This window comes from Chlorocebus sabaeus, chromosome 6 (genome assembly GCF_047675955.1).
Source record: "Chlorocebus sabaeus isolate Y175 chromosome 6, mChlSab1.0.hap1, whole genome shotgun sequence".
NCBI lineage: Eukaryota > Metazoa > Chordata > Mammalia > Primates > Cercopithecidae > Chlorocebus > Chlorocebus sabaeus.
The window spans coordinates 28,958,987-28,982,742 of record NC_132909.1 but is presented as its reverse complement, the minus strand read 5'-3'; the positions used below and the strand labels follow the sequence as shown (position 1 = coordinate 28,982,742).

General features: G+C 48.5%; 1 protein-coding gene across 4 annotated transcripts; it reads left to right on the top strand.

The window, feature by feature from the left end:
* Positions 1 to 3,414: 3,414 nt before the first annotated feature.
* Positions 3,415 to 15,154, top strand: CCNE1 (cyclin E1). 4 transcript variants are annotated; one of them, XM_037991305.2, is made up of 12 exons: positions 3,415 to 3,561; positions 3,932 to 3,978; positions 4,079 to 4,166; positions 4,364 to 4,432; positions 8,093 to 8,238; positions 8,362 to 8,497; positions 11,568 to 11,714; positions 12,561 to 12,656; positions 12,835 to 12,969; positions 13,079 to 13,190; positions 13,285 to 13,442; positions 14,496 to 15,154. In XM_037991305.2, exons 2-12 carry the CDS (start codon positions 3,956 to 3,958, stop codon positions 14,616 to 14,618), a joined length of 1,233 nt encoding a protein of 410 aa, XP_037847233.1. In that variant the 5' UTR covers positions 3,415 to 3,561; positions 3,932 to 3,955; the 3' UTR covers positions 14,619 to 15,154. The 4 variants fall into 4 exon arrangements, with proteins under 4 accessions (XP_037847233.1, XP_037847235.1, XP_037847237.1 ...); XM_037991306.2 differs by having other exon boundaries at positions 3,463 to 3,561; positions 4,373 to 4,432; XM_037991307.2 differs by lacking the exon at positions 3,932 to 3,978.
* The last annotated feature ends 8,602 nt before the right edge of the window (positions 15,155 to 23,756 follow it).

Sequence of the window (23,756 nt, the reverse complement as noted above, 5' to 3'; positions counted from 1 at the left end):
TGCTGTGTAGGCTGTGTCTGCCATCTTGGACACAACTTTTCTATTGTTCCTATTAAATGTGTTTGTCCTTCCAGCTTACATGCCATTTCCTTCATGCAAACTTCTTGCCATCCAAGGATGGTTCGGATACCCCCTTCTCCACATGAAGTCATAGCCCCAAGACTCTTCCCTTCCCAGCCCTATCATGCTACTCTGCAAATGTATGATGGCCTCCCGTCCACACTGGAAGCTCCCAAGATGGCAGGGATTGTGTCTTGCTTTGCTATGTCTTCAATTAAAAAATAATAATTATTATTATTATTATTGGCTGGGTGCAGTGGCTCACACCTGTAATCCCAGCACTTTGGGAGGCCAAGGTGGGCGAATCACTTGAGGCCAGGAGTTTGAGACCAGCGTGGCCAACATGGCGAAACACTGTCTCATTAAAAATACAAAAATTAGCAGAGCGTGGTGATGGACGCCTGTAATCTCAGCTAATTGGGAGGCTGAGGCAGCAGAATCGATTGAACTAGGGAGGCAGAGGTTGCAGTGAGCTGAGATAGCATCATCACACTCCAGCCTGGGCAACAAGAGCTAAACTCTGTCTCTAATAATAATAATAATAATAATAATAATGCCAGGCACGGTGGCTCATGCCTGTAATCCCAACACTTTGGGAGGCAGAGGCGGGCAGATTACGAGGTCAAGAGATCGAGATCATCCTGGCCAACATGGTGAAACCTCATCTCTACTAAAAATACAAAAATTAGCTGGGCATGGTGGCGCATGCCTGTAGTCCCAGCTACTTAGGAGGCTGAGGTTGGAGAATCACTTGAACCCGGGAGGCAGAGATTGTAGCGAACTGAGATTGCACCATTGCACTCCAGCCCAGGTGACAACAGCAAACTCCGTCTAAAAAATAAATAAATAAATAAATAATAATTCTTTCATTTTTATTGCAGTACAAAACACATTCAATAAAGTGCACAAATCCTAGGTGTGAACTTTTATATATGTATAAATCAATGAGCTTTTATGTATGTATACAGCCATGAAACCACCACTCAGATCAAAACATACATGTCTAGCCCCCAGAAGTTTCCCCTGGCCCCCTCCCAGTCATTACTCCTCACCCTAGGGGTAAATACTGTTATGGTGACTGCCGTCACCATTTTACCTTTTCTTAAACTTCAAATAAATGGAAACTTCAAATAAGTGTGTCTGGCTTCTTGGGCTCAACATGTTGTCTTTGGAATTCTCATATTGCTGCATGATTCCGTAGTTTGTCCTTTTTATTGCTGTGTAGTATTCCATTGAATTAATATAACAACATTTATGTATCCATTCTATTTTTGATGAACATGTCAGCTAGGATGTGGAGCATTTGGGCTCCATCTTTGCTGGTGGGTGTATACATTGCTCTAATGATTAAGGAAAACTCTGTCTTGTCTACCATCATTATAATAACTCATTTACTGAGCACTTACTGAGTGCCAGCTACTGTATGGGAGTCAGCTACATTATCTCAATCTTCACAATGATCGTTGGGAGTAGATAGTTGCCATCTGTGAAACAGGATAATCGTGGTATCAACATGAATAGGATTATTGTGAAGTTTAATTGAGATGGTACTTTGAAAGACTTAGCCCAAGGCTGCCATTTTGGAAACACTGTTTATGATACCTGTTACCGGTGATTCCTAATGGGCACAGGATCGGGGGTTCAGGAGCCTGGTGGGTCCATGCTCAGCAAGTAGCCCAGCAGCCTTGGCCTCAGAGGACCTGGGGGGTGTCACAAATTTGTGAGCCTCTTTGATAAGACCCTGGCTCTAACTTCAAGAAAACGGTCATTAGGGGAGGGTGAGGGGCAGGACTGAGACTTTAGCTCAAGAAGGGCCCTGGGAGCATTCCAGAGCCGCCTTTTACACACGTCTTCCTGAAGCTGAGTACAGAGGGTACTCTGAGGTGATTACTGTTCCCTACCTGTCTCTCTCATTAGCCCGTAAACTCTGCAAGGGCTTGGCCAGTGCCTGTCTTTCAAACGTTCATTCAGAAACACAATTTAAGTGTCTCCTTTGGTCCAGGCACTATGCCAAGAACTGAGGGATACAGCAGTGAGCAAGATAAGCAAGGCGGGGAGAGAGACAAGAAACAGAGAGGCACCAAGTCTGTGTAGGGGCTGGGCTCCCAGCACTTTGGAAGGCCAAGGCAGAAGGATCGCTTGAGCTCATGGGTTTGACACCAGCCTGAGCAAGACCCTATCCCTACCTGCCACCCCCCGACCCCGCCAAGAAAAAATACTAGTCTTGAGGGAGAAAGGACAGAGCAGCGGTGGAGGGGAGGCCTGAGGTCTGAGGGTGGCGGGGTCAGGGCCAAGTCCTGTGGAGCCTGTAGCCTAGGACAGGGAGCGTGGATTTGATCCTTATGGGAAACAACTGGAAGGCTTTTTGTTTCTTTTTTTGTAGAAATGGGGTCTCACTGTTACCCAGGCTGGTCTCGAATACCCCAAAGGGATCGGTCGTCTCGGCCTCCCACAATGCTAGGATTACAGGCGAGAGTCAACCGTGCCCCGCCTCAACTGGAAGGCTTTAAGCGAGAGATGGGGTGCAAGGGAATCCCAGGGTCAGAAAGGTATTCAGAGCGCCAGGAAGGGCTTGCGGGGGAGGGGCGCGTATGGAAGGGACGCATGGAAGGAACTCACAGATTCCTTGAATGAATGAATGAACGACCCAATGCACTGATGGATGAATGGACAGGCGGCCAGGAATAGCAGTCGGCCCCCAGGGAGCCCCAGACCCCGCGGCCTGAAGCTTTGGTTCTAGGCCAAGGAACAGGCGCGGTGACCTTGGGGATGTCCCCGCCCCGGACTCAGGGCCCGGAACCCGGCGTCCCGGGGGCGGGGAGGGCGTGCCTGGCGGGACAGCGCGCGCGGCGGAACGGCGGGCGGCGCTTCTCGTGTAGGGTCCCCTCACATCCCCCCGGCTCGACCCTGCCGGGGCCCGAACCCGCGCCGCCCGCCGTGTTTACATTCCACCCGCGCCAGCCACGCGGCTTTTTGCCGCTCCAGCGCCGCTCGGCCCCGCCCCCGGCGCCCGCGGCCCGCCCCTCGCCGCCGCGCGCCAGACTTCTCCCGCGTCCCGCCCGCCGCCCCGCCCAGCGTCCCGCGCCCCGCGCCCCGCGCCGGGCCCTCGACGCGCAGGCCCTGTCACTTGGCCCCGCCCCGCCCGCCGGCCCCGCCCCTGATCCCCGTCCCTGCGCCTCGCTGGCCGGGGCCGCGGATGGGCGGATCCGTGGGCGGGGCGAGGGACGGGGCGGGACGGGCTCCGGGTCCCGCGCGGCCGCTGAGGGGCTGGGAGTCGCGGCGGGGCGGCGCGAGGGCGGGCCGGGGCCGGTTCCGCGCGCAGGGATTTTAAATGTCCCGCTCTGAGCCGGGCGCAGGAGCAGCCGGCGCGGCCGCCAGCGCGGTGTAGGGGGCAGGCGCGGATCCCGCCACCGCCGCGCGCTCTGCCCGCCGACTCCCGCCGCCGCCGCCGCCGCCGCCTGCCGGGACTGGAGCGCGCCGCCCGCTGCGGACAAGACCCTGGTGAGGCTCCCGTCGCGGGCTGCGGACAGGGACTCCTGAGGCCCGGACCGCGCCTGGGAGCTGGGTGGGGGCGGGGTGCGGCCGGGTCGCGGGTCCCCGGGCGGCGGCGCGGGGCGCCCCGGGAGGGTGCTGGGAGCGGGGCGGAGGGGACACTGAGGCAGCCCGGGCCCCGGGAGGCGACGGGCCGGCGAGGGCGGCGGAGGCGGCGGGACCCCGGGTCGGGGGTCGGCGGGGGCGCGGGTCGCGGGTGACAGGCCACCCCGCCATCGGCCATCTTCCTGGCCCGCCCGGCCGCCCGCGCGCGAAGGGGGGAGGGGTGCTGGGCCCGCGGCCTGACCCCGCTGCCGCCTCACCCCGCGCCGCCCCGCAGGCCTCAGGCCGGAGCAGCCCCATCATGCCGAGGGAGCGCAGGGAGCGGTGAGTGCCTGCGCCGCGGGGCCGGACGGGATGGGACGGGTGGCGTGGGGGAGGGGCGGCCGCGGGTGCTCACCCGGCCCGGTGCCACCCGGGTCCACAGGGATGCGAAGGAGCGGGACACCATGAAGGAGGACGGCGGCGCAGAGTTCTCGGCTCGCTCCAGGAAGAGGAAGGCAAACGTGGCCGTTGTGAGTACAAAAGAGACAGGTTGAGGAGCACCCCCCCATCTCACCTGGGTACCCTACTTGACTCTGCCTACGGCGGGTGGGGGGGTCCCTTGGGCTGGAACGGTGCTCATAACCTGATCAGCTTTCTCTTCTTCTCTCTCTGTTTTTGTCTTGTTTGGTGTGTTTCCTTGGGGTCATGGGGGTGGGCTTCATGTTAGTTTTTGCAGGATCCAGATGAAGAAATGGCCAAAATCGACAGGACGGCGAGGGACCAGTGTGGGAGCCAGGTAGGTCCGCCCGGGATTGGGCCTCTGTGGAGGTCCTTCTCCCTGTGGGTCACATGGGGTTTCATGCTCTCGTCTCGCTGGAGACACTGGTGAGAGAGAACTTCTCAAATGCAGCCACAGCCCATATGGCCCTGTACCTGTCAGTGGGTACTGGCCTCTGCCAGTCCTGGGATTCCAGGAAGTTTGGTGTTCCTGACTGGCACTGTCTGAGATTACAGATATGTGCTGATGCCTGGAAGAACCAGGATGGACATCACATTATTCAGTCCTCCCCTTCTGCCCAGGAGGAAACTGAGACTCAGTTAGAGGAAGAAAGTAACCCAGAGTCCTGTGCCACCCAGGGGCAAAGTTGGGCCCCCAGCCTTGTCTGTAAAAGCTGGTGAACTGGGGGAGGATTCTTGGGTGTTTATAAGCAACAACTTCCCCCCCATCTACACCTATTTTTCTTGTCATGGTGCTTAAGGACCTCCTCCATCTTCTGTAGGTCAGGTTTCAAATTCTTCTCTTTCTGGCCCTGGAAGTTCTTCTAGCCCCTCCAGCAATTACCTGCATTGATCCCCAGCTCAGCCTGACCTCAGCAAGAGTATCAGTGGAACATTCAGTGTAATGATAGGTGGTGTCTCAATACATTTTTTTGACTGCTTTTCTTTTCTCTCCCGATGGAGTTCCTGCCAAATTTCCTGCATGCAGTGTGATAATCATTATAATATCAGAAGTTTCTTGCAGGAAAAGCTTGTACTATCTCTTTACTTTCAGAAATGGCTGGAGACTGTGGTTATGGCTCCAGTGCGGGGAAGCAGCCTCTCTCTAAACTAGCTGGTCAGGCCTTCTGACTCTATCACAGATAAACGCTGAACAGAAACAGCGTTCCACCTGAGTACAGGGATCCCAGCTAGGTTAGCAGAGGAGCACCTCACTGTGCAGAGCAGCAGCCAGCGTAGTTCATCTGGAAGTGTGAAGGGTTTCAACTCAATGGGCCGTGTTCTAAATAGCAGTTGTCACTGTAAGATCCCCCAAAATAAGCATTTCTGAAGAGGGTCCACTGACTATTGAAGAAAGGGTTGCCGATTTCCTTTTTCATTCAAAGAAATCATCTCAGAGAAGGAAATAAGATGGCATATCCCAAGTTTTTTTTTTTTCACCCCTTAAAAAAAAAGTACGTTCAAATCAAGCAAGTTGATTTTTTAGGTATTATAAAATGAATTCTGATTTTGTGAAATTCAGGATTGTTTATTTTCCCAGCTGTGTTTTGAATAAAAAAGAAACTTCCAGCTGAAGATGAAGCAGGGCCGTCCCTGTTACATTCTTGGAGTTTTAGAAGCATGTCTGTTCTCAAGGATAGCCTGAGTAGTGACGAGGGTGCCTGGGACGGATTGTGGCTCTGTCCCCTGGCCACAACGTGGATGACTGTGCTGCCAGAATAGCTGTACCGTTTCCCACTAGAAGGCATTTTCGTGGTTATCCAGAGATTAATGGCAACAGATTTCTGTATATTTTGTAGAGTAGATAGCTTAAACATTAGCTGTCTATGTATGGAGCAGTATCTTTGTTATTTCTTTGTGGAGATTCATGAAACTAGAACTTGGGGGTACTACAGAACCTTTTTCGCTGTTCACATACAGAACTTTTCTCTGGAGTTATCATAGTTCACCCCAGTACGAGAGTTTTGAGCTACTTGGAGCCATTGTGCTAAACTTGTGTAACTGCTTCATCAAGACCACATGGAAGTTTTTAAATTTTCATCTTAGCCTGTTCTTAATGAAAAGAATACCCTTTTATCTAAGACCTACTTAACACGTCCATTTTGTTATTTAATTTTTTTGCACGAGACTCAGTCTTTCTATTGAAGTGGAATCCTGGACTGTTACTTTTCAGAAAATAATCCTACATAAGGAAAAAAGTGGTATGAGGAGATGGAGTGGTTAGGAATCCCGTTGGTCTCTTGCTGTTATCTCATTCCTTCCTAAATAAAGTCAGATCTTGCTTTGAAAGTTGGTGTACACTCAAGTTAAGGACATAGACTTAATTATTCTATCTCATCCACTGGTCCCTAAAAGGCCAACTTTGGAAACCGTTTGTCTGCTAATGGTTCACCTAGTTTGTTTGGGAACTGCTGCTGGACTCATCTATGTCCAAAGGCATGCTCTCAGATGTGCCAGCCAGCTGGCCTTAGAGGGCGGCACCCAGCATTATGCCTTCAAGACTAGAATTCATTCTTCTTGAATGAAGAACAACTTACAGCGGTTGTAATGTGACCCTTTTTGAGTCAAGGAAATGCCACCCGCACATGGTACTAGAACTGAAAGGAAGCAGCCTTGCTCGCACAGCTGTTGGCAGGAGCTGTCATGGATAATTTGCATGCCCAATTCTTTGTACATTGGGTGGGGAAGAGCTTTATCTGGCTTTGCTCTTCCAACTGAAAGTGTTTGGGCTTCCTCTGAAGGCAATCAATGTGCTGTGGTCGCCACTATGTGCTGTGTCTTTGAGGTAGCACTTAGAGCCCAGGTTTCCACGTTCATTATAGTGACCCCAGTTGTCTGCTTTAAAAAAAAAAAAAAAAAAAAAAAAAAGCCAGGTGCAGTGGTTCAGGCCTGTAATCTCAGCACTTTTGGAAGACAAGGCAGGAGGATGGCTTGAGTCTAGGAGTTCAAGACCAGCCTGGACAACATGGCGAAACCCCATCTCTACCAAAAAATACAAAAATTAGCTGGGTGTGCTTGTGCATGCCTGAAGTCCTAGCTGCTTAGGAGGCTGAGGCAGGAGGATGGCTTGACCCCAGGAGGCAGAGGTTGCAGTGAGCTGAGATCGCACCACTGCACTCCAGCCTGGGCAACAGAGGGAGACCCTGTCTCAAAAAAAAAAAAAAGCCAAGTCTCAGACTTTCATATGGCTTCCATGCTAGTGGGATTGTTACCTGCCTAATATCTTCAGCAGAGTTACCATTTTATAACTTTAAAAATCAAACAGACATCTTAGAGTAGGAATAGCTTTAAAAAAGAAAATATTCTAAATGAACTTGAGTGTTTTTCAGATACTGAAAACTGAATACATATCTGAAACCTTTAAAAGAAAAGCATAGTGCTTTGGTTTATAATAGTTCCTTATTTTATTGGGTATTTGAATTAGCCTGCAAGACTCAGGAGATTCAGAGGTCTTAAGGAGTATCTAGGCGAGCTTCCTGTAGACTTCATAGTATGACCTGTGACCATCACTTGATTTGGTTTTAACTAGGTGAATATTCATTCTGTTTGTTTAGAGTTAAGGAAAAGAGAAAGTCCTTTATTGTTTAACATATTTGGCTAGTCGCGCAACAAAAAAAAAATGTCACATTTGGTGGGTTTTTGTTTTAAACTGAGGGGACTTAAATATGTATGGCAGCCAATTTACATTTTTGATCTTTTATACTAATGAATGTGAAGTGCTTATGTAAATATTTTTATTGCCACTTCTGTTTTAAGAAATTTTAGTAGATGCATTGTACTCACTAAAAAACAAGTCTTTGAGTTGTGACAAAAAATACCATAATATATTTTTTTGGAAGCACTTTCAGAGGTCATGCCCAGTATCTTACTGAGTTGCAAGTGAATTTGCAGTGTTTTTGGGTAATGTAGGAGCTGTTTGCATCTTATGTCACCTCTCCTGTGTATTTTTCATTTACAGCCTTGGGACAATAATACAGTCTGTGCAGATCCCTGCTCCCTGATCCCCACACCTGACAAAGAAGATGATGAGCGGGTTTACCCAAACTCAACGTGCAAGCCTCGGGTTATTGCACCATCCAGAGGCTCCCCGCTGCCTGTACTGAGGTCAGTGCTGACTCTACCACGTGGCTTCCAGGTCTCTTACTCCATACTCCCCTTTATCCCTCATAGCGTGGACGCATTCTTACCCCTCTGTGGGCCTCATTTTTGTTGTGTGTTTTGTTGTAGCTGGGCAAATAGAGAGGAAGTCTGGAAAATCATGTTAAACAAGGAAAAGACATACTTAAGGGATCAGCACTTTCTTGAGCAACACCCTCTTCTGCAGCCAAAAATGCGAGCAATTCTTCTGGATTGGTTAATGGAGGTGAGCTTGAGTCTTCCTGTTGGCTTCATGAAAGCACTGAGCATTTCCAGCATTTTTGTGTATTAGGATCTCTGTGTGTGTGATTCCCTTGACACGTTCTCCATCTCTGAAGCTATATGGTATATTTACTGAGGTGGTCTTTCTGTTTTGCTTGTATTCTTAGCAAGAATTTCTGAAATCTTTTTTGTTTTTCTTTTCTTTTTTTTGAGATGGAGTCTTTGTCACCCAGGCTGGAGTGCAGTGGCAAAATCTCGGCTCACTGCAACCTCTGCCTCACGGGTTCAAGCGATTCTCCTGGCCTCAGCCTCCTGAGTAGCTGGGATTACTGGCACACGCCACCACACCCAGCTAATTTTTGTATTTTTAGAAGAGACAGGGTTTCACCATGTTGGCCAGGCTGGTCTTGAACTCCTGACCTCGTGATCCACCCACCTTGGCCTCCCAGAGTGCTGGGATTATAGGTATGAGCCATCGTGCCTGGCTAAACTGCTTTTTTTTTTTTTTTTTTTTTTTTTTTTTTTTTTTGAGACGGAGTCTGGCTCTGTCACCCAGGCTGGAGTGCAGTGGCCGGATCTCTGCTCACCGCAAGCTCCTCCTCCCGGGTTTACGCCATTCTCCTGCCTCAGCCTCCGGAGTAGCTGGGACTACAGGCGCCCGCCACCTCGCCCGGCTAGTTTTTTGTACTTTTTAGTAGAGACGGGGTTTCACCGTGTTAGCCAGGATGGTCTCGATCTCCTGACCTCATGATCCGCCCGTCTCGGCCTCCCAAAGTGCTGGGATTACAGGCTTGAGCCACCGCGCCCGGCCTAAACTGCTTTTAAATGTACCCACTGGAATGCATATATCACCTCTTTGATAGCTACTGTCATAAATTATAAACACATGTGAACAAGTTTATCTTAAACAGGTCTGACATTGTTCCTTTTTAACTTCTTGGAATCCATTCCCTTTTGCCACCATTCTCGTTTATTCTAATAAAATATACTGTTCAAATCCTGGCTGGGCACGGTGGGTCATGTCTGTAATCTCAGCACTTTAGGAGGCCAAGGCAGAAGGATCCCTTGAGCCCAGGAGTTGGAGACTAACCTGGGCAACATAGCAAGACCCCATGTCTTTTCTTTTCTTTTTTTTTTTTTTGAGACAGAGTTTCGCTCTTGTTGCCCAGGCTGGAGTGCAATGGTGCGATCTCGGCTCACTGCAACCTCTGCCTCCCGGTTTCAAGCGATTCTCTTGCCTCAGGCTCCTGAGTAGCTGGGATTACAGGCATATGCCACCATGCCTGGCTAATTTTGTATTTTTAGTAGAGACGGGGTTTCTCCATGTTGGTCAGGCTGGTCTTGAACTCCTGACCTCAGGTGATCCGCCTGCCTTGGCCTCCCAAAGTGCTGGGATTACAGGTATGAGCCACTGCACCCGGCCCTCAAGACCCCATTTCAACAAAACATAAAAAATTGTCAGGGTATAGTGGCTCACGCTTGTAGTCACAACTACTGCGAAGGCTGAAATGGGAGGATTGCTTGAGCCTGGGAGTTGGAGCCTGCAGTGAGCCATGATAGTGCCACTGCACTCCAGCCTGGGTGACCATGAGACTCTGTTTCGATTTTTTTTTTAGCACATTTTTAAAGATATTTGGACCACTGGAGTGGCTTCTGTATTTTGAGACAGAGTTGCTCTGTCACCTAAGCTGGAGTGTAGTGGTGCAGTCACGGCTCACTACAGGCTCCAATTCCCAGGCTCAAGCAGTCCTCCCGCCTCAGCCTCCCCAGTCGTTGGGACTACAGGCATGAGCTACTACACCCTGCCAATTTTTTATTTTTTGTTGAGATGGTGTCTCACTGTGTTGCCCCAGCTGGTCTCCAACTCCTGGGATCAAGGGGTCCGCCTGCCTTGGCCTCCCAAAATGCTGAGATTACGGGTGTGCGCTACAGCACCCAACTCAAATCTTTTCTTGATCCACACTATTTTGTTTCTCTTTAACAGTTAATCAAAAGAACAAGTATAACAAAATTTGATAGATAATGGTTAAATATAAGAGAGATTTTATTGGTAGTATATCTCTTACTGGGATGAACTGCGGTAGCTTATAGTTTCTGATTAAGGGAAACTTCCTAGACAACCTTGTAAGACTTGAATGGATGAGAAGTGGGCTTTTCTTCTGAAATGGAAGGACATCTCAGGCAGACCCATTTCATGAAAACATGTAGAAATTGAATATGTAACTACAAAAGTACCCCTCATCCTCGGGGGTACATCCCAAGACCCGCAGGAGATGCCTGAAGCCACAGATAGTACTGAGCTCTAGCTATGCTATGTTTTTAATCCTCTACTTTCACATTTTCACTTAAAGAAAGCACTTCACAGCTTTTCTTTGGCGTTTCCAAATAGCCAGCCTCGGTACTCTTGCCCTGTGGGGCCATTATTCAGTAAAATAAGGGCTGCTTGCTTGAACACCAACACTGCTGTGCTGTGACAGTCCATCTGATAACCTGTGTGCTACTGAGTGACTAACAGGCAGGTGGCCTGCTCCACGGGGATGTGCGGGCAGGGGGATGATTCACATCCTAGGCAGGTGAGGGTGGGACAGGCCAGAGGGCCCCTCATTTAAAACCTATCAGTTGTTAGACTGGGCACAGTGGCTCATCCCTTAATCCCATCACCTTGGGAGACTGAAGCAGGCGGATCCCTTGAGGCCAGGAGTTCTAGACCAGCCTGGCCAACATGGTGAAACACCATTTCTACTAAAAATACAAAAATTATCTGGGCATGGTGGCGGGCGCCTATAATTCCAGCTACTCGGGAGGCTGAAGCAAGAGAATCGCTTGAGCCTGGGAGGCGGAGGTTGCAGTGAACCAAGATCACAACACTGCACTCCAGCCTGGGCGACAGAATAAGACACTGTCTCAAAACAAAAAACAAACTAACAAAAAAACATCAATTGTTGAGTTCAGGAACTTTGCATTTAATATTGTCCTATATTGTCCTTCACCAAAGTCATTATAAGGTTTGTTTTTGGTTTTTTTTTTCCCCTTCCTCAAGTAACCGTTCTAAAACTTACTTAATATGTTTTCAGGTGTGTGAAGTCTATAAACTTCATAGGGAGACCTTTTACTTGGCACAGGATTTCTTTGACCGGTATATGGCGACACAAGAAAATGTTGTGAAAACTCTTTTACAGCTTATTGGGATTTCATCTTTATTTATTGCAGCCAAACTTGAGGTAAATCATTTTCAAGTATTTGTTCTATAATGTGTGTTATTTCTTGAGCTCCACTGAGATTGGGGGAAGAGGTTGGTGTTTTGTCTATGCACTCATCCTAAATTTTTCTAATTTGCTACCCTAAAAGTTAAGACACATGCCAAAAAGAAAAGAAGAGAGTCTGGAAAGTGACCGGGAAGAGAAAAGTAGTGAGGGTATGGAAGACCTAGGTTCGTGTAGTTACATTGAGCAAAGAAAAAAAAATTGATCTTTGAACTAAGATTATAATTTTGGGCCCGGGGTGGTGGCTCATGCCTATGATCCCAAGCACTTTGGGAGGCCAAGGCAGCTAGGTCACTTGAAGCCAGTAGTTTGAGACATGGTGAAACACCGTTTGTACTAAAAATACAAAAATTAGCCAGGCTATTCAGGAGGCTGAGGCAAGAGAATCGCTGGAGCCCAGGAGGCAGAGATTGCAGTGAGTCGAGATCCATCACTGCACTCCAGCCTGGGCACCAGAGGGAAATTCTGTCTAAAAAGAAAAAAGAAAAGATTAAAAATTTGTGTATGATTATCAAAGGGTGTATGGGCCCAACTTTCAAACGTGTTAAAGGTACTGAAAAGGGGATATTTCAAAAGTACCCACAGTGAGTCAAAGTTCCATCCATTTATTTAAGGGGGAGTGTTTTTTTTTGGTTGTTTACAAGGAACACATGTTGAACCATTAGAGTGGCTTCTGTGTTAATCCCATTAGTGCGTCTTCTCTCTTTGCATGCCAGGGTGCTGAGAAGTCGTTTTGGATGCATTATAAATTGAGACTGTTAGAGACTGGCTTTGGTGCTAGTGCCATCTTTTATTTCCTTTCAGGAAATCTATCCTCCAAAGTTGCACCAGTTTGCGTATGTGACAGATGGAGCTTGTTCAGGAGATGAAATTCTCACCATGGAATTAATGATTATGAAGGTGGGTTCCAGTGAATTTTCCAGCCATTTTTAAAATGCATATGTCAGATCTTTTCCACCTGAAGTGTGAGTGCCTCTGGGAGGTGTACTCCAGCTGGACACATTGTGGCATGGAACATGGCTGCATTTTGAACTTCTTTTCTCAATCATCGGTCTCTTTTCTCTCTGTTTTCCTTTAGGCCCTTAAGTGGCGTTTAAGTCCCCTGACTATTGTGTCCTGGCTGAATGTATACATGCAGGTTGCATATCTAAATGACTTACATGAAGTGCTACTGCCGCAGTATCCCCAGCAAATCTTTATACAGATTGCAGAGGTAAGTGGCTCCATCACGTCCGTGGGGCCACCTTCCCTGCAGCTGGAGTGAGGAACTCTAGAAGAGGCGTGTGGTGGCGTCCATCTCAGCATTCTTTTCTTCTCCGTAGCTGTTGGATCTCTGTGTCCTGGATGTTGACTGCCTCGAATTTCCTTATGGTATACTTGCTGCTTCAGCCTTGTATCATTTCTCTTCATCTGAATTGACGCAAAAGGTTTCAGGTAAGTAGGCTTTCCAGTGCGCGCACAAACAAGGTGCGCTAAGCTTACACTCAGTCGTCAGCCTCAGGTTAAGCCCACGATGTCTTCACTGCAGGGTATCAGTGGTGCGACATAGAGACCTGTGTCAAGTGGATGGTTCCATTTGCCATGGTTATAAGGGAGACGGGGAGCTCAAAACTGAAGCACTTCAGGGGCGTTGCTGATGAAGATGCACACAACATACAGACCCACAGAGACAGCTTGGATTTGCTGGTCAGTGCTGCGCTTTCTTTCAGTCCTTCTTGCCCAAATTCTTAAAACTGCCTAAATAGGCCAGCCGCAGTGGTTCAGGCCTGTCAACCCAGCACTTTGGGAGGCCAAGGTGGACCGATCACTTGAGACCAGGAGTTCAAGACCAGCCTGGCCAACATGGTGAAACCCTGTCTCTACCAAAAATTCAAAAATTAGCCAGGTATGGTGGTGGGCACCTGTAGTCCCAGCTACTCGAGAGGCTGAGGCAGGAGAATCATTTGAACCTGGGAGGCGGAGGTTGCAGTGCGTTGAGATCACACTACTGCACTCCAGCCTGGGCAACAGAGCAAAACTATGTCTCAAAAGACAAAAAAAACTGCCTAAATAACCTGTTCACTTTTCTTCAGGCAGGCTCCAAATATCCTTGAGAAATTCCAATTTTAATTCCTTGAACAAGAAAAATCCTGGCAAATTGATGCTGTATCTCACTATCGTATAGACCACAGAGTTCTAAAGTGTTCTTTGATATTTTTTTTTTCCTTTACTCACCTCCATAGAAAAAGACATAGTGGCCAGACACAGTGGCTTTTGCAGGCCAAGGCAGAAGGACTGCTTGAGCCCAGAAGTTCGAGACTAGCCTGGGCAACATAGTGAGACCCTGTCCCTAAAAATTTTAAAATCTAGCCAGGCATGGTGGCACATGCCTGTAGTCCCAGCACTTTGGGAGGCTGAGGCGGGCAGATTGCCCAAGGTCAGAAGTTCGAGACCAGCCTGGCCAAAATGGCAAAACCTCATCTCTGTGAAAAATACAAAAATTAGCCGGGCATGGTGGTGGGTGTCTGTAATCTCAGCTACTCTACTCGGGAGGCTGAGGCAGAGAATCGCTCGAACCCGGGAAGTGGAAGTTGCAGTGAGCCGAGATCCCGTCACCATACTCCAGTCTGGGTGGCAAAGGGAGACTCCATCTCGGGGGAAAAAAAAAAAATTAAAAAAGAAAAAGAAAAAGCCTATGGTAGTTGAAGCCCAAGGATATGTTGTACTTTAACATGTTGTCCCTTTTATTCTTACTGACAGGACAAAGCCCGAGCAAAGAAAGCCATGTTGTCTGAACAAAATAGGGCTTCTCCTCTCCCCAGTGGGCTCCTCACCCCTCCACAGAGCAGTAAGAAGCAGAGCAGCGAGCCAGAAATGGCGTGACCACCCCATCCTTCTCCACCAAAGACAGTCACACGGAAGCGCCTGCTCCACGTTCTCTTCTGTCTGTTGCAGCGGAGGCGTGCGTTTGCTTTTACAGATATCTAAAATGGAAGAGTATTTCTTCCACAACAGTATTTCTGTGGATGGCATCGAACAGGGCAAAGTTTTTTATTGAATGCTTATAGATTTTTTTTAAATAAGTGGGTCAAGTACACCAGCCACCTCCAGACACCAGTGCGTGCTCCCAATGCTGCTATGGAAGGTGCTACTTGACCTGAGGGACTCACACAACAACAAAGGCTTGAAGCTGTGGAGGGCCACAGTGGCGTGGCTCTCCCCGCGGGTGTTCTGGGCTGCATTGTACCAAGTGGAGCAGGTGGTTGCGGGCAAATGTTGTGCAGAGCCCACAACAAGCTAGACAGGGGGTTGCTGTCTCCACATTATCAGTTGACAGTGTACAATGCCTTTGAATGAACTCTGTTTTGTAAGTGCTGCTATATCTATCCGTTTTTTAATAAAGATAATACTGTCTTTGAGACAGCTGGTTTTATGAGCTGTGTCTGGTAACTTAAGGTAGAAGTCAGCCTTCATTGTGACTATATCAAGTTATCTTTTTTGACTTCATACTTCTTGAGGCTCAAGTCTTTTTTTTTTTTTTAAGACAGGGACAGGGTCTTGCTCTGTCACCCAGGCTGGAGTGCAGCGGCACAGTCTTGACTCACTGCAGCCTCTGCCTTCCAGGTTTAAGTGATTCTCCTGCCTCAGCCTCCTAAGTAGCTGGGACTACAGGCATGTGCCACCACACCCAGCTAATTTCTGTATTTTTAATGGAGATGGGGTTTCGCCACGTTGGCCAGGCTGGTCTCAAACTCCTGACCTCAGGTGATCCGCCCGTCTCAGCTTTCCAAAGTGCTGGGATTACAGGTGTGAGCCACCTCACCCAGCCCTGAGGCTTAACTCTTTCGGTTAAATACATTTTTCAATGTATTTGATGGAAAGAAAACTTTAGAAGTGGGCTTCAGGTGCAGCCTGTCTGCCTCCTGGTGCCCCCTGAGCTGGAAGCAAGGAGTCCACCTGGTATTTCTGTCACCACGCCCTGCACTGCTGGCTGCTCACATCAGGTTCATTGGCCATTGATGGCAGTAGTGGTGAGGTCATGTCCACACCGAAGAGGATTCCTAGGTATAACTTCCTTCTTAGGACTGGTTAAAGGCCATAAGGAATCTGTAATTAGCGTGATTTAATGCTTTTTTTTTTTTTTTTTTTTTTTTGTCCTTACCCAAATCTTAACCTAAAGAATAAGTGAATTTTTCTTTGGAGAACTTTTAACATAGTAGCCTAAAACTGCTTTTAAGAAGAAAATGCGGCCGGGCACGGTGGCTCACGCCTGTAATCCCAGCACTTTGGGAGGCTGAGGTGGGAGGACTACCTGAGGTCAGGAGATCGAGACCATCCTGGCTAAAATGGTGAAACCCCATCTCTACTAAAAATACAAAAATTAGTTGGACATAGTGGTGGGCACCTGTAGTCCCAGCTACTTGGGAGGCTGAGGCAGGAGAATGGCATGAATCCGGGAGGCAGAGCTTGCCGTGAGCCGAGATTGCACCGCTGTACTCCAGCTTGGGCAACAGCAAGACTCCATCTCAAAAAAAAATTTTTAAAAAAAGGAAAAGAAGAAAATGCGGCTGGGCGCAGTGCCTCACTCCTGTAACCCCAGCACTTTGGGAGGCTGAGTTGGGCAGATCACTTGAGGTCAGGAGTTCGAGACCAGCCTGCCCAACATGGTGAAACCCCATCTCTAGTAAAATTACAAAAATTAAGGCTGGGCGTGGTGGTTCACACCTGTAATCCCAGCACTTTGGGACCCAAGACAGGCAGATCACCTGAGGTCGGGAGTTCAAGACCAGCCTGACCAACATGGAGAAACCCCGTCTCTACTAAAAGTACAAAATGAGCTGGGGGTAGTGGCACATGTTTATAATCCCAGCTACTCGGGAGGCTGAGGCAGGTGAATCGCTTGAACCTGGGAGGCGGAGGTTGCAGTGAGCCAAGATTGCACCACTGCACTCCAGCCTGGGTCATAAGAGCAAAACTCCATCTCAAAAAAAAAAAAAAAGCAGTGAGTTTTTGGCTGGACATGGTGGCTGACACCTGTAATCCCAGCACTTTGGGAGGCTGAGGCAGGCAGATCACTTGAAGCCAGGAGCTTGAGACAAGCCTTGCCAACATGGTGAAACCCTGTCTCTACTAAAAATACAAAAATTAGCTGGTTTTGTGGTGGTGTGCTCTTGTAGTCCCAGCTACTTGGGAGGCTGAGGCAGAAGAATCACTTGTACCTGGGAGGCGGAGGTTGCAGTGAGCTGACATCGTGCCACTGCACTCCAGCCTGGGCGATAGAGTGAGACCCTGTCAAAAAAAAACCAGTGAATTTTTAATGGCATTCATTTGTAAGTGACTTGGCAAAATCCTAAAAGTGGTTAACTTACATTTGGCAATTTTTTTTTTTTTTTTTTCAGACAGAGTCTCACTCTGTCACCCAGGCTGGAGTGCAGTGGTGTGATCTTGACTTACTGCAACCTTTGCCTCCCGGGTTCAAGCAATTCTGCCTCAGCCTCCTGAGAAGGTGGGATTACAGGCACCTGCCACCAGGCCCGGCTAATTTTTTTTGTATTTTTAGTAGAGACGAGTTTTCACTGTGTTGGCCAGGCTGGTCCTGAACTCCTCGGATGATCCTCCTGCCTCAGCCTCCCAAAGTGCTGGGATTACAGGCGTGAGCCAGTGTGCCCGGCCTACATTTGGCATTTTCTAAGCAAAAAGATGGCACTAAAAACATTTCTATTTCCATTGAGAGCTTGACACATTGAGGTAACAGCAAATTTGAAAGTACATTTGAGGCTGGGCACAATGGCTCACGCCTGTAATCCCAGCACTTAGGGAGGTTCGAGGCGGGCGGATCACTTGAAGTCAGGAGATCAAGACCAGCCTGACCAACACGGTGAAACCTCATTTCTACTAAAAGTACAAAAAATTAGATATGGTGGTGGGCGCCTGAAGTCCCAGCTACTCAGGAGGCTGAGGCAGGAGAATCGCTTGAACCCGGTAGGCAGAGGGTGTGGTGAGCCAAGATCATGCCACTGCACTCCAGCCTGCATGACAGAGTAAGTCTCCATCTCAAAAAAAAAAAAAAGCATATTTGAGGTAAACATTAATTCACAGGTCATTTAGCAAGCCACTGTATTACAGAGAGTGCTAGAATATGCTGAAATAAGAATGCCTTATATGTAACTTGTTGGAATGCTGCATTTCTGGAAGTCAAAGCTTTTTAAGTGGCAGTGTTGTCACAGGCAGCTCTTAATCATTGGTGCTAATAAAGGCTAAGTCCCGAATGGGTAAATGACATCCATATTAATCAATCATGTCTATACTCAAGAACCCTAAAAGCTGCTAGTAAGTGGAAATCAAAGTTCCCCTGTAAGAGGAGCTTTTTTCACTTGCTAGTAATCCATGCTTTGGCCTCTCTCTCATTGGCTGCAAATACCCCTTGACCAAGTCACTTATGTTCTGCTATTCAGCTAAAGCCAGAGGAGGCCACAAGAGACACTGGGGTGAAAATGGCAGCTCAGTCAACTTGGGTGAACAGATGTCCTAAGGAGATGCGTTAGCAAGAAGGACCAGAGAATGGAGTTGATGTGGCCCCTTGATGTAACCCTCGGGTTAGAGATGGAGAAAGAGCGAGTGATTCACCAACCCTGGAGACACTGGAGTGTGGTGGACCATATCCTCATATCCCGCCTCAGCTCACAGAATTCACTTGCGGCTGGGCACAGTGGCTCACGCCTCTAATCCCAGCACTTTGGGAGGCCAAAGTGGACAGACCACCTGAGCCCAGGAGTTCAAGACCAGCCTGGGCAATACGGCAAAACCCCATCTCTACAAAAAATTTCAAAATTAGCTGGTTGTGGTGGCGCATGCCTGTACCAGCTACCCAGGAGGCCGAGATGGGAGAATCACCTCAGCCTGGGAGGTTGAGGCTGCAGTGAGCCATGATTGTGCCACTGCACTCCAGCCTAAGCGTCGGAGTGAGACCCTGTCTCCCAAAAAAGAATTCATTTGCTAGAGTCCACCAGAGTTGCTGTCATTTCTCTGCCCACTGTGCCTAACAACAACAACAACGACAAAACAAAAAAACAAAACGAAAAAAAAGCCCTGGTCCTCAGGTGGTGAGAGTCGAGGGTTTTCCAATGGCATCTTCCCTGTGTGGAACACAGACAGCTTACTCTTTCATAATGGTTATTTGGTACCATGTGGATAAATACATGATGCTGAGGTTCACACTGACTTTTAGTTTCTAAGGCAGGTAGAGCCATGAAGCCCTTTAAGATTCGGAGCATGGCACCCGATACGTGTCCATCCTCTAACTCAGACACAAACGAGATTGCAGTTTATTCGGGCAAAATTAGGCGCTAGCTCCGAGCAGGGCTAGAAAGAGAAATCAAATCTGATAATGTCTACTCATATTTACCCAACCGTGCATTTTCCTACCACATGTTCCACATTTTGAAATTCAAATCACATTTCTACCTTGGACATTGTTAGAAGACTATTTTTATCCCTGCTGTAATCATCTAATTTGCTGATTACAGGCCTCAAATTGCCACAGAGAACTCAATTTTTGAAAGAATTGTCCTGTTTGATCAAATATGTTATTCAAGCAATGCAGTCATTTGTTCCACAAGGTTACCTGCCAGGCAGAGTTAACCAGGAGTAATAGCATTAGAAGCCTATACTTAAAATCAAGCATTAGCTAATCCGCCTGCGACAATAGAGTCTTAAATATAATTTGCTGCAGATACTTCAGTTCCTGCACCGACAGACAATTGCATTCTGTATCCAATGAGCATAGATTTTTTCCTACCTCGTCCCAATTCCAAATTTAACTTTAGAAGACTCTAATGTACTCAATTGCACAGGCTTACCAGGTACTCTTTCCTGGGAGCCTCACATGGGAGGGTAATGCTATCCCTTATTCAATAAACAGCATCCCTCACCTTTTAAATCATTTTCCTGATGAATGCCAATTCCAAAAATTGTGTGGCATCTGATTGTGCAGTGTGGTTCAAGTCGAATGCTGGCTTCCCTGGGGTTGGTGTGTGAGGTGCCCCTCCGTGGTGCCCCTGCTGAGTGTACACTGCCAGTCCTGGAGACATGAGCTCAAGGGAGCCTAGGAGACCTGTGAAGCCCTGAAGTCCCCGGAGGGCACTGGTATGAAATGAAACGGCGGCACTCTAAGAGCAGAGCAGCAGCAGCACTGAAGCTCGGGAGGTGGGGCTGTGGAATGCTCTCCAGCAGTCAAAAAAGCCCTCACAAATAGGGTAGAGGAAGGTGAAGAGCTGACAAGACCACATCACACGGGGCTTTTGCCATCAATTAAGATGGGTGTGGTCTCCCCCACAGCAGGAAGCCGGTGTTTGTAAGACAGGAGTGACTCGCTCAGAGCCGGTTTGGAGGAAGAGGTTGATGAACAAGTGCAGAGTTACGTGTCTTTGTGCCGTAAGAAAATGACTGTGCAAGTCGGGCGTGGTGGTGTGCACCTGTAGTCCCAGCTATTTGGGAGGCCGAGGTGGGAAGTATCGCTTGAGCCCAGGGGGTTGAGGCTGCAGTGAGACATGATCACACCACTGTACTCCAGCCTGTGCAACAGAACAAGACCCTATCTTGAAACAAACAAACAAAAAATCAAAAAAGAAAATGAAAATGAGTATGTGGTGTGTGAGGGACAAGCAGGCAGCCAATGAGGACATTCGTAAAATCAGCTGCATCACTATCATTTCTAAATGGCGCTGCCCCTGATTCTGCCCCATGATTCTGCCCCTGTGCCCCTGCCCAGGCCTGTGCCTACAGTGGCTGGGCCCCACCTCCTGCAGGAGTGCACCCCTGGCCCACACTGATGTCATTTCTTCACTGGGTTCTGGAGGCAGTCACCTCACATGGGAACCCGGCTCTGCCATTTCCCAGAGTGGTCTCGGGCTCTGTGCTTCACTTCTCCAAGCTTCGTGTTTCCCAGCTGTGACCTGAGGATGATGACGTAGTGCTTCCCCCATGGAAAAGAGGGGAGATGAAATGAGGTCGTGCATAGATATGTTGAGCACAGTGTTTGGCACATTAAAGAGAAACAGCGAATGACAGCTGATCCCTCTTTATGCCACCACTGGGTTCACTGTCACTGAGCTAGGCTGTTCTGTGAAGGACTGAGCATTCTCTCTTCTCTTCTCTTCTTTTCTTTTTTGAGACAAAGTCTCGCTCTGTCTCCCAGGTTGGAGAGCAGCGGCATGATCTAGCTTACTGCAACCTCTGCCTCATGGGTTCAAGAGATTCTCCTGCCTCAGCCTCCCAACCAGCTGGGATTATAGATGCACACCACCACACCTGGCTAATTTTTGTATTTTTAATAGAGACGGGGTTTTGCCATGTTGGCCAGGCTGCTCTCGAACTCCTGACCTTAGGTGATCTGCCCACCTCAGCCTCCCAAAGTGCTGGTATTACAAGCATGAGCCACCATGCCTGGCCGAGCTTCTTCTTTCTTAAGAGATAGGGTCTTGCTCTGTCATCAGGCTGGAGTGCTGTGGCACAACCATAGCTCACTACAGCCTCCACCTCCTGGACCCAAGAGATCCTCCTGCTTCAGCTTCCTGAGTAGCTGGGACTACAGGTGCACACCACCATGCCCGACTAGTTTAAAGTTGTTTTTTTTTTTGTAGAGATGGGGGAATCTCACTATGTTGCCCAGGCTGGCCTTGAACTCCTGGCCTCAAGTGGTCCTCCTGCCTTGGCCTTCCAAAGTGCTGTGGCCACAGGTGTGAGCCACTGTGCCTGGCTGAGTATAGCACTGAGGATGTGTTCTGGCCCTACCGACAGCTCTGGTGGAGATGGCACTGAGGTGGGGACTTACCGGCTGACCTGTGTGCCTTGTGCAGCCCAGACCAGAGCAGTGAGGACTCCAAGAATGCCTGGGAGCTTGTGCAAGTGAACCCTTAGCCTCCTTAGCCTCTCCCCCTGGGCCCGCCCCTTTGTCTTCTCCAGGCTTCCACCCCCATCTCCCAACTTGTCTTCCTTTTCTTTCTTTCTTTCTTTTTTTTTCTTTTTTGAGATGGAGTCTCACTCTGTCCACCCAGGCTGGAGTGCAGTGGCATGATCTCGGCTCACTCCAACCTCCACCTCCCAGGTTCAAGCCATTCTTCCCCATGTAGCTAGGTCTATAAGCACACACCACCGCGTCCAGCTAATTTTTGTTTTTAGTGGAGACAGAGTTTCATCATGTTGATCAGGCTGGTCTCGAACTCCTGACCTCAAGTGATCTGCCCGCCTCAGCCTTCCAAAGTGTTGGGATTATGGGTGTGAGCCACTGCGCCCAGCCGCCACTTCTCTTCCTGGGCAGCCCCTTTGAAAGTGTCACTGTCACTCCCTCTTCGACCGTCTCCAGTTGGTGTCCCCACACCACACAGTGCCCTCAACAAGGCCACCTAAGACTTGGGACAAATCTCACAGTATGCATCTGCCTTCCTCTCCCAAGGAACCTCTGCCGCACTTCGCTCTGCTGACCCCTCCTTCCCTCTAGAAACTTGGGTGCCAGCCCCCACCACCCCCACGCACCAAGCATCATCGCTCCCAGGCAGCTCCTCTGTGCTCCAGCTTAAGGTGGAGGAGCCGCAGATTCATTCCGGCCACCGCCGCCCCCTTGACATTCGTTCCTGGGCAAATTCACCACCTGGAAGGCTTCGCCGCTGCCTCTGTGCTGGCCTTACCCAAGCTTGGGGTCTCTACCTCAGTGAGACCTGCCCTGGCTGCACACTCAAATGCCCACCTGCCTGCAGGGGGCCTCCACCTGCGCCTTTCACCACCTTCTAGAGAAATTCCTTATTTCACCTTCCATTGTTCATGCTATTATGAAAAATGGGAACTGGCAATACACCATCAATGTGAGAGTGACTCAATCCGCAAGTCATCGGTGAAATGCAAAATAAAACAATGAGATCATTTCACAGCCACCAGGTTGGCAAAAATTTTAAAGTACAAAGAATAATACAAATGAATAGCTGTGGATCCATCACCCAAATTTGCCTACTTGACTTCATATCGTGTTTTAAAGAAGAAACGCAGCATTTGAGTATGCCCAGCAGTTTGTCAAAAGAAAAAAAAAACTAAAAAAAAAAAGAAATACAATATTATAGACATAGCTGAAAGTCCCCTCATGTTCCTCCTCAGCTGAAACAGCCCCCCAACGTGGATGTATATGATGCCCATGCATATTTTTAGACTTTTACCATTTATTTTTGTATCCAGAAGCAATAAACAGACTCACAGCAAACACTGCTTTGGGTGTTTAAAAATTTACCTACATTTGGTGGAAGGAAAAAAGAGTGACAAAACAAAAAAAGAAGAAAAAGAAAATACTTAAATGGAATCAAACTTTACATATCACAATATCACTTGCTATTTTCTTTCAATGTTATTTTCTTTTCTTTCTTTCTTTCTTTTTTTCTGACATGGAGTCTCGCCCTGTTGCCTAGGCTGGAGTGCAGTGGTACAATCTCAGCTCATTGCAACCTCCACCCGCCAGGTTCAAGTGATTCTCCTGCCTCAGCCTCCTGAGAAGCTGGGATTACAGGTGCCCACCACTATGCCCAGCTAATTTTTGTATTTTTAGTAGAGACGGGGTTTCGCTATGTTGGCCAGGCTGGTCTCAAACTCTTTACCTCAGGTGATCTGCCCGCCTCAGCCTCCCAAAATGCTGGGATTACAGGCATGAGCCACCGTGCCTGGCCTCAGTGTTATTTTCAAGATTTACCTATGTTGATCCCGGCAGGGTTGAGTTTATTCTTTTGAAATGGTGGTAGAATTTTCCCCTGTGTGAATGTTCCACAATAGATATGCTCCCTGCCACCCTGGTCCACAAGTAGGTTTCTGATTTTTTTCACCATCACAGTGTTGCAGTTGGCATCTTGTTCACATTGGTGCCACTTACTTGGATTCCTTTAGGGCACATTCCTAGATGTAGGAGTGCCATGTCAAGGGGCGTGTGCCTGTGCACCTTAACTAGATGTGGTCAGTGACTTCCTCAAACTGCACCAATCTCTGCTT

What these genes read in the sequence shown, in the direction of transcription:
- CCNE1 (XM_037991305.2), top strand. Translation starts at nt 3,956, where the DNA reads ATGCCGAGGGAGCGCAGGGAGCG. An exon ending in TCTTTATACAGATTGCAGAG is followed by an intron (nt 12,970 to 13,078) that starts GTAAGTGGCTCC and finishes TCTTCTCCGTAG; the next exon opens with CTGTTGGATCTCTGTGTCCT. An exon ending in GAGACAGCTTGGATTTGCTG is followed by an intron (nt 13,443 to 14,495) that starts GTCAGTGCTGCG and finishes TCTTACTGACAG; the next exon opens with GACAAAGCCCGAGCAAAGAA.